Source organism: Manacus vitellinus, unplaced genomic scaffold (assembly GCF_001715985.3).
Source record: "Manacus vitellinus isolate BGI_N305 unplaced genomic scaffold, ASM171598v3 scaffold_91_pilon, whole genome shotgun sequence".
In the NCBI taxonomy this organism is placed as follows: Eukaryota; Metazoa; Chordata; class Aves; order Passeriformes; family Pipridae; genus Manacus; species Manacus vitellinus.
The window spans coordinates 726,517-736,661 of record NW_021940873.1 but is presented as its reverse complement, the minus strand read 5'-3'; the positions used below and the strand labels follow the sequence as shown (position 1 = coordinate 736,661).

Genomic DNA, 10,145 nt, shown 5'->3' with positions numbered 1-10,145 from the left:
TACTTGGAGTTTTCTGTTGAAACTAAATGCTAGTGCTTAGGTTATCAGGCCTTTCTGCCCTTTCAGTCTTTTCTTTGAGGAAAGCAGAGCTGTGCTCCCTGTCACATTGGGGGTTTGCCATGCTCCGGCTGTCTCGGGGATGACTTGCCCCATTCAGGTGTGGTGCTGTGGGTTGGTCACCAACGGCCTGGAAGGGAGTGGTTGATTTCTCAACGTTGGCCTGTGACAGAACCGACTTGCTAAAGGGCTCTTACGTGTGCTGGCTCTGGCAAGGGCTTTTATCTGGTCTGTGCTTTGATTGAAGGGGTGAAGTCCTGCTGATACCAACTTCAGGTTGTACTCGTAGGTTGAAAGAAGCACCTAGTAAACACAGTGAAGAGTCGACCCTATTGTACAGGGCTGTTAAATGCTAAGGAACTGCTGGTATCCAGAAGAATTGTCACTAATCTCGGGGTTGAAGTTCAGCTTCCTTTTTACTATGAGGAGCCCAAGTCAGTTTTATTTTTGTTTGTTAAAACAACTTCTTCCCTGGAGGGCATCGAGGCTGAAAGCCATAAAATAAGCATTAGAGTGGAGCTTAGTGGCAGTTCTGTCCATCATCAGCTCTAGGTGGGCTACTAAAACAGGCTCGGCTATTGCTGAATCTTGTTGTGTGAGAATTGGAGTTTAATAGCACCTCTCCTGTTCTAGGAGTTTTGAGTATGTATTAACTGTAAAGCTACAGTAAGACATAGTCTTCCCCTTCAGAGTTTGATAGCAGGAACTTCTTGTATCAAAGGTTTCTTCTGTCGCTACAAGAAACACAAAAAAACTTGGTCACTTTGAAGTTTGGTGCTTGGTTTGCCCTCAAAAGCTTCGGATCTGACCTAGGAAAGCGCTGTGGTGGCCCAGGGATCTGTTCTCAGCCCTGCTTTTTAGCAGTAGGGCCATCATAGAGAACAAGGTCTAAAATTCATTCTTAATGTTTTGGCTTCAAACTGCAGTTGCAGAGCTCTGTAGAAGGAGCTGAGGTAAATTACTACCTTCTCTCTTTCTGGAAAGGTGCGAAAACACAATTAGACTTGTGGTTTTGACAAGTTTTCAAATCTTATTCTGTGAGGCACTGCCTTACTATACCTTGCAGAATTTGACCTGTCTCAGAAATGCTACATGAGGCCATAGTTGTGATTTGTTTTCCATTACTGCTTTTCCTGCCCTGGTGAGGTAAAAATCTTGTTCTGGTATGTGGGGGGGGGCGGGGACGATGACACATGGACAGACAGGACAGGCTGCTTTGTGTAACATGTCTGAGCCGCGCAGAACAGCGAGAGCTGGGACTGAAAACTTTCCAAGCAGACTTAAGTAGCTTTCTTGCAAAAGGCTTACTGAAGGTGGCCTTGATAGATAAAAGGAACTGCTGGAAACTTGCCTGTGATGACAAAATGGAGGAGTATTGACTAATAGAGGAGCATTTGAACTTGGGTGGTTTTTAGTGCACTCATTTTTTTCTCTTGGAAGTAAAGCTGTAATGGTGTCCAAAGTGCTTGGAGGCTGTTCATTTAAGGACTTGTCTTCTGATCCAGCCTTTTCTGGATATTACCCTTTCAAGGTGGCTGTTGTTTTCCTCTGGAAATTGAATCCTTACAGTTCACACTGCTGGGGAATTCTGTCCCATATAAGGCTTTTAGAAGGTGGGGCAAGTAAAACCAGTGTCAGCTGCAGCCACCTCTGGCTGCTGAACGTGTGCTGAGTCTCAGATCCTTTACAGGAAGAATGCAGAAGTTAAACATGGAAATACCACGGGAAGAGAAACTCCAGGCAAACTCCTGGGTTCTTGGATGCGCTGAAGGTATCTGAAGATAGGGAAGTGTGCTTTGTAATCACACTTGTATGGCAGCTGTCACCTTCCAGTACCTCTGAGTTAGGGGGGAAAAGGGGCCTCTGGGCTTTTAAATGAACCTCCAGTAGTCTTGAAGGATAGTTGCAGAGACTGTTCTTTGACTTTAGATTTCTTACTCAGTTGGTGTAATCTTTGCCATTTTGCTGAGAAAAAGAAACTTCAGGTTTTCCTTTTGAAGGGGCAGTTATAAAGGAAGAAACTCTGAAGCAGATGTAAAACTTTTGAGACTCCTTTATGGCGGTGAGTGGTGAGCTTTTGTCCCTCGTGCAGGTAGATAGACTGGAGGTAAGCTGCCATTAGTCTTGATATCAGAACTTCTCTGTTCATGTAAAGCAGGTCTGGCTCACCTGTTAGGCATTTGTCTCTTACCATGTGTTAACCTGACTGGTTCTGTGGGGAGGATTCAGTCCTGTGACATTGTACCATAGCCTCCGGTTCATGGGAGTGACATCTGGTAGTGGAATGTCTGTTCAGATGTGCTGCAGTTCTACTGCAGCTGCTGCCAGTGCTATTTTGCTCTCTTTAACACATCTTATGTTGCCATTTGATAATGTTTTAATGTGAACACTTTTTGGAAGAGTTGCGAGTGAAGAGTGTATATATTTCAGAGACCCCATCTTGTCCTTCTTGAAAATTAGAGACAGCATCAACTGTTGTGCCTGAGCCCAACTCCTGCAGTTGGCTTTGCCTGTGTTTTCCCTGTTCTGCAGTGTCAACATGGTTGCTATGAACACAGGCGTAAACAATGGCACAGTGGGTGCCAGCTGCTGCCACCCCAGCGGGCAGTGCTCGGCCCTGGGCGTCCTCAGGAGACACTTGGAAATCTTGGGCACTGACAGGAAGCAGAGAAGACTGGGTATCTCTTAAGTGCTTGGACAACCAGTTGTTTTCGTCTTGTTTAGATCTGTTTAAGATCTTCTTGCACCCTTTCATTGCAGAACTTCATTTTAAGGGCACATACCATCATCTGGTCCAGCTGAAAGTTAGATATGGGATTACAGAGATAACACACTAAAGTTTATATCTCTTGTATTTTAAATTCTCAGCCATACACTGTGGTTGGAAGAATCACTTGAGTGCTGACGACCATCAGAGAGAGAATCTGTTTTGGGGGAGGAATTGGTAAAAAGGCAGAGTAAATTTGTTAAACATTGGGGTAGAGGTAACTAAAATTCATGTTTAGATATATGCTCTCCATTTAAGAGCTAAATGTCAGGATGCTAATTCTGGTTCCTTCTTGAGGTCATGTGTCATTGTGCTGCTCCTGTAGTGACTTTTTTCAAGACTCTGCCCCCTGACTATTGCTTTAATCTGGGATGCTGGATGGTCTGGGAGGAGGGGGAGTGTTCTGTAACGGGTATGAACTGTAGGGTTACAGGAGGATTATCTTGATGGGGGATCAGGTAAACTGCCAAACATACCACATAACGATTGTACTTCTGTTGGGTTAAGAATAATAAATTGGGAGATGGCTTTTGAGGTATTAAAACTTTGAGAGATTTCATCAAAACAATGCTTGACGTGCATATTTTTAGACTAGTGTATTTAAACTTCAAGCACACTTTAAAAAAAGACTGCAGTTTAACTGTGTAAGTTCCTCATTCTTTTCCTGTAGTTCTGGAAGTGTTGTGTAAATGTCCCACAGCTCAGGGGAGCTGTGACCATGTGTTTGCCCTGCCCCATCCTCCCCACAGCCTCAGTGGGCTGTGCAGGCTGGCTCTGCTCACCTCCATTTCCCATTTGGGCTTGTACTGTAGGACAGGCCTTGTCTGTCTGTTGCTTCCAGATTATTCTAAGGATGTTTTGTGAGTTAGCCCTTTTAGATACCTGGCAAGTGTCTGCTGTCCTTTGGGAAACCTGATGTCTTAAAACATTTTCTTTCATGTGAACCTGGGAGTGGAATATGCAGCCTGAGCTATAGGTAAATTACAAATTGTAATTCTTGTTTTTCTGAGTCTAACTGTTAGTTAGGTTGTAAAAGATGTTGGGCTAATGTGTTCTTCAATGCTTTAGGTTTAATGCTGCTTATTCTTACACTTAGCTTCTAGAGTGAAGCTTGATTAGTCAATAAAGGTAGTAGCTGCTAGGCAGACTTTTAAAGAAGGTGTAACAACTACGAGGAGGAAATAACTTGTACAGATAAGTAGCTGCTTTTGAGTTTAACTCATAGGATTGAGGAGGAAAGTGCTTTACTGAAAGAACAATATTAAGGCTGGTAATACAATAGTTAAAGGGGTTTACTTTTTCTCTCTCCCCGAGTATTTTGTAAGTTCTTGAAGCAAAGTTTGGCTACAAAAAGGAGTGAAAGTTACATAGAACACAGTTTCTTTATCTGTTCTAAGTTGCCTTACTTCAGGCCAAGTGGAGGCAGACTTTCATCCATCACAGTAGTTTCAGTAGTCGTGATGAAATACTGCACGAAAGTATTGAGTTGGCCAGAAGTCCTGTTGGGTTTGCATTGCCTTTGCTGGGGAGATGGGAAACCTCTGAGTCTCTCATTTTAATGTAGCCTTTGGCTGGGGTAGGAGAAGGTGTTTTAAAATGTCCTTCTTGCTCAGACAGGTGATCTGCAGCCATGAGCAGCAACGAGTGCTTCAAGTGTGGCCGTAGCGGCCACTGGGCCCGGGAGTGCCCCTCTGGCATCGGCCGTGGCCGTGGCATGAGGAGCCGTGGCAGAGGTGAGTGCTGGCTGTGGCTGTGTTTGGCTGTATGGCAGGGTGTCTGGCTGAGTGCTGTGGATAGGGTGTAAAACTGGTGTTGTCAGACCTACAGATTGGTAATAAGGACCGAGGAAATGTACCTCTGTGGAAGAACTTTGCCACAGGCTCGGAGTGTGACACCGACTTGTCAGTTCAGCTGACGGTGTTTGTGATTGAGTCGTAAGAATATTCTGAACTTAGGCCTTTTTCTTTTCCTTCTTGTACCCATTCCAAGCAGGCTTCCAGTTCATGTCCTCATCTCTGCCGGATATCTGTTACCGCTGTGGTGAGTCTGGCCATCTCGCCAAGGACTGTGATCTCCAGGAGGATGGTAAGTATCACTAAATATTTGACTCTTCAGTGCCACGGGCAGAGCTCTGTGGCTGAAGAGAAGGACGCAGGGGTTCCCTGGGAGCAGGCTGGGGGTGTGCCCCATTCAAAGCATGCTGCCCCTCATGCTACCAAGGTTTTATAGTCTGTTTGGTGTGTTTTTCCCATTGTGGAAGCCTGCTATAACTGCGGTAGAAGTGGCCACATTGCGAAGGACTGCAAGGAGCCCAAGAGGGAGCGGGAGCAGTGCTGCTACAACTGTGGCAAGCCCGGCCACCTGGCCCGCGACTGCGACCACGCGGACGAGCAGAAGTGCTATTCCTGTGGGGAGTTTGGGCACATTCAGAAAGACTGCACCAAAGTGAAATGCTACAGGTAAGGCTGCCAGACACAGCTGCAGTGCACCTGCTGTGAGAAATGCATTCTGGGGCTGAAATGCAGCCTCAGCTCTGGCCAAGGAGCGAGTTCCTTAGAGCAGTTACCTGTTGTTGCTCAGAACTAGGACTTTCACACCTGTTAGCAACGGGGAGTACAGATTACGTGATGCACATCTCTGCACAGCCACACAGTGCAGTGTTAAATCTCTTGGGCTGTACAGGAGAAAGGGCCGTGTCCTTTTGCAGAAGGTAACAGGAGATGCTTGCCCACAGCACAGACTTGCTGAGGTTGGGTGCCCAGTATGTCATCCCAGAGCTAACAAAGCTCAGCTGTAAAGATCAGCTGACTGGCACAGCCAGCCCCAGGATGAACACACTAAGTTGTCTTGGTTATAGAGAAACGTGGATAGAAGTGGGTGTTAAATTGGTTTGAAATGCCATCTTCAGAGTGCTGTCTGGGTTTTGAATGCAGGCATACACCAGAGACAGCACGTTCCTGAGTGCAGTATTCTTCACCCCCACCAACATTCCCTTCTGTGGAGGAAGGAGAGAGAACATGGTGTATTTCAGTTTGACTAATGACTCTCAAAACAAAGCTAAACTGCAGGCAGGAGCGTTGCGAGCAGGCAAAACCCAGCCCACAGTTAAAAAAACAAGGGGGGGAACCAAACCACCCAAAGCCTTCTGTATTTGACATAGAGTGATTTTGGCATATCCAGTGATTAGTGTGAGCTGACCATTTGGGAACAGTTCTGGCTGTGGTTAAGACAAACTTCCTTCATGTCAAAGAATTCTGGAACACGGGACCAGAAGTCTTGACTGCAGAAGTCGTGTTGCATGACAGTGAAGCAGATAACGTACTTGACAGGGTGGGATTGCTCCTGGGAAGGGCTGCTGGGGGTGGCTCTGATGAACTGTTTCTGTTGCAGGTGTGGTGAAACTGGCCATGTAGCCATCAACTGCAGCAAGACCAGCGAAGTCAACTGCTACCGCTGCGGCGAGTCAGGGCACCTTGCACGGGAATGCACAATTGAAGCTACAGCCTAATTATTTTCCTTTGTCGCCCCTCCTTTTTCTGATTGATGGTTGTATTATTTTTCTCTGAATCCTCTTCACTGGCCAAAGGTTGGCAGATAGAGGCTACTCCCAGGCCAGTGAGCTTTACTTGCCGTGTAAAAGGAGGAAAGGGGTGGAAAAATCAACTTTCTGCATTTAACTACAAAAATGTTTATGTTTAGTTTGGTAGAGGTGTTATGTATAATGCTTTGTTAAAGAACCCCCTTTCCGTGCCACTGGTGAATAGGGATTGATGAGTGGGAAGAGTTGAGTCAGACCAGCAAAAACCCTCTCTGGGTTACAGGGAAGTGATCCTATGCAGGAGGAAAGAAATTCTGGAAGTGTCTAAACTTCCTCATAACTTTTATTTTATTACAATGGCCTTGGATTGTCTGACCTCAGTAGCTGTTAACACCAAGTGATATCTGCATCAGGCCCTACCTAGAGCATATAGCTGAGTGGGAGTAAACAAACAAGATGCACATGCCTGTTAATGGCCATGAGAGAGAGAGAGAAATCTGAAATCAATCTTAAAAGTAACAGTAATTCAGTCAGTGAATGTTCATGTTGGAGATACAGAACGTAATGGGAAGCTTTTGAATAAATATCTCAAAGTCAATCTGAAACCCAGACATCAGTGCTCATAGCATATACAATTTGGAGTTATTCAGGAGTTGCAAATAAATGCATTTTCACAGAAATCAAGATGTTATTTTTGTATACTATATCACTTAGACAACTGAGTTTCATTTGCTTGTAATCAGTTTTTAAAGTAAGATGGTAAGAGCAATTGAAGTCCTAGAACATAGAAAATGTAATTTTAAACTATCAATAAAGCTGGAGGAGGAAGGGGAGTTTGGCTAAAGTTCCTTTTGTTTATTTTTGGTTTTCCTGTACACAGTGCAAAATAACATATTAAAAAGGGGTATGTGGAGGTTCAGTTTGGACTTTTCTTTTGTACTGTCTTATGTTCAGTTCCCATCCAGCTGGAAATGCGATGTGTCTGCAGATGGCCATGGGAATGAGCTGTGGGCTCTAGGAGGTGGGGGCCTGGAGCAGTTCAGTTCTTTTGGCAGTACCTGAGCCCTCACTGCTGTCACTGCACTCAGAACTCTCGCTTAAAACCTCTGCACTGGCCGTGTCCGTGGGTGGTTGTGCTGTGCTGGTTGACTGAGGGTCAGTGAACAGTTCCACAGATGAAAAGGGAGCTGACTCACTGTACTTTCACATCCCCTCACTACGGGAATAAAGCCTGGATGTGCAGGAGTTGTTGGCCCATCAGTGCTTCACCATAAGGCAGGACTGGAGAAGGGGTGTCCAACACATGCTGTGAAGATCTGGCTTGGAAGTGCCTCTGAGCCACTGTCTGTCCTCAAGCTCTGGCAGATCCTGTGGGATCGGTGCAGTTAGGATCAGGGAGAGTGTGCTGCAGTGGTGAAAAATGGACTATGAGGTCTGGAGAGAAGTACCAGACTGCCAGTCTGGAGCTCTGCTGGAGTAGAGCTGAATTGGCACTGCCACTTGTCTCCTGCATCTGCGTTACAATGACCCAGTTCGCATCAGGTTAACGTTTTTGTTAATTTTGGAAGTGACCTGTTCACAGTGTCACAGCCATGCAATAGTGTTCCTGAAGGTTGTGATTTTCCAGGAACAACTTGAGCTTGGAGCTTTTGGCACACTGGCACAGAGTGAGGCTTTGCAGAAGGGCTAAGAACTCCTCAGTTCCTGAACTAGAAGATCCCAGTGAGGGGGCTTACCTGGGAGTGCTGAAACCTGTAAAAGCAGATACCCTCCTTGATAATCTTGAGTGGTGTCTAAAATGTGCGTGTCTGAGAAAACTGATGGTCATAGTGCTGTATCATGTCAGGTGAACTCTGGTCAGGTTGTGGTTGTTTTGCAAAGGACTGCCTTGGCAATTCAGAGTTCCTTAATGTTTAATTAAATAAAAGATTTATGAAGATCTTAAAGTTTCATCCTGGGTTTGATCTTTGAAACCTGTGAGAACCAGCGAACTGTAGTTCAGGGAGAAGATGCTGGTGAGAAGGTGAGGTGCAAGGTGGGGAGGGCTGGGTTGGTGCTGCTGCAGAGCAGAAGGGAACAGGCTTGGCAGAACTGCCTTTATTTGAAGCTCTCAAAGAGGGAGCATTGTGGCACTGCTTTGCCCAAGCAGAAAAGAATCCCAAGTGCTTGCTCATGCCTGCTCAGTGTGACATAAAGGCGTGTAGGAGGTTTCTTGTTTGTTTTTATCTCAATAGCTGCTGTCAGAGCATGAATGTATCCTTGAATCCTAAACATGGTTGCTGAACCTCTCCTAAAATCGACACTCGAAACATGTGGATTGTCTTGGGGTAGTGCAGATGGCCCAGCACGGGGATGTTTAGCTTGGTAGAGTAATATAAATTAATGGAGTCTTTACATAAATCTTAGTTAAACAGTAATAAAGCTCGAAGCTCTGAAAGTCAGGGACATGTAGCTAAAAAAGTGCTTTCCTGTAAAAGTTAATTTTTTTTACAGAGAAAACAGGATTTGAAAGCTGAGAAATGCAAGTTCAAAAAGCAGAAAATTATTCCAACAGAGATGTCTCTTCCTGGTCATCTTCCTGTGAGAATATTGGTGCTGCTGTTCCAGGGTCAGTTGTTCCCAAGTAAACAAGAAATGGATGAGCAAATGGTGATTTCATAAATTGCGGAGACTTGGAAAAATCAAACCTAATTTTTCATTTGTTCCATGTTGATTTTTTTTCACTAACACTGAGATATCTCATTTGTTATGGCAAATTCCAGGGTAGTGGTTTTTTCTGGATCTGGTGGATTATATGGATTGGGAAGGCAAAGAGACAAATCTGTAACATTACTTTCTACAAATGGGACTCTAAGGGTTGCCATTTCTGGATAGGGGGAATTTTATTTTACTGAACTTGCAGGGAGTCACTAAATAAATTGTCACTGAAAGCCAGTCATCCCAGTTTGTTTTGGACCAGTGGATCTCATGAGGGCTGGTGTAATTTGTAAATTGTAATTATGATTTGTAAAAAAACTGCCCATGAGCCAGCAGTGTGGGCTTGCAGCCCAGAAAGTCAGCGGGGTCCTGGGCTGCATCCACAGGGACATGGCAGCAGGTCCAAGGAGGGGATTCTCCCCCTCTGCTCTTGTGAGACCACCTGGAACACTGGGTACAGTTCTGGGGTCCCCAGCATGAGAAGGACATAGAACTGATGGAGCAAGTGCAGAGGAGGCCAGGAAGTTGATCAGAGGACTGGGGCACCTCCCATGTGGGACAGCCTGGGAGAGCTGGGGGGCTGCTCAGCCTGGAGGGGAGAAGGTTATGGGGAGACCTCAGAGCCCCTTGCCCTGTCTGAAGGGGCTACAGAGAACCAGAGAGGGACTGTCCATCAGGAACTGCAGTGACAGACAAGGCGGAATGGCTTCAAACTGAAAGGGGAAATTAAGGTTCGACGTCAGGAAGGAACTCATCCCTGTGAGGGTGGGGAGGCCCTGGCACAGGTTGCCCAGAGAAGCTGTGGCTGCCCCGTCCCTGGAAGTGTTCCAGGCTCGGCTGGACGGGGCTTGGAGCAGCCCGGTCTGTGGGAGGGGTCCGTGCCCTGGGTGATGTTTAGGGTCTGTTCCAGTCCCTCCCCATTCCCTGTCCCCTCAGCCCGGTCTGTGGGAGGTGTCCGTGCCCTGGGTGATGTTTAGGTTCGGTTCCAATCCCTCCCCATTCCCTGTCCCCTCAGCCCGGTCTGTGGGAGGTGTCCCTGCCCTGGGTGATGTTTAGGTTCGGTTCCAATCCCTCCCCATTCCCTGT

General features: G+C 46.1%; 1 protein-coding gene across 2 annotated transcripts; it reads left to right on the top strand.

The window, feature by feature from the left end:
• Positions 1-4,420: 4,420 nt before the first annotated feature.
• On the top strand, positions 4,421-8,308 carry CNBP (CCHC-type zinc finger nucleic acid binding protein). Of its 2 annotated transcripts, none has more exons than XM_018086255.3 (4): positions 4,421-4,557; positions 4,817-4,909; positions 5,082-5,283; positions 6,215-8,308. In XM_018086255.3, exons 1-4 carry the CDS (start codon positions 4,455-4,457, stop codon positions 6,330-6,332), a joined length of 516 nt encoding a protein of 171 aa, XP_017941744.1. In that variant the 5' UTR covers positions 4,421-4,454; the 3' UTR covers positions 6,333-8,308. The 2 variants fall into 2 exon arrangements, with proteins under 2 accessions (XP_017941744.1, XP_008926683.1); XM_008928435.2 differs by having other exon boundaries at positions 5,085-5,283; positions 6,215-7,281.
• The last annotated feature ends 1,837 nt before the right edge of the window (positions 8,309-10,145 follow it).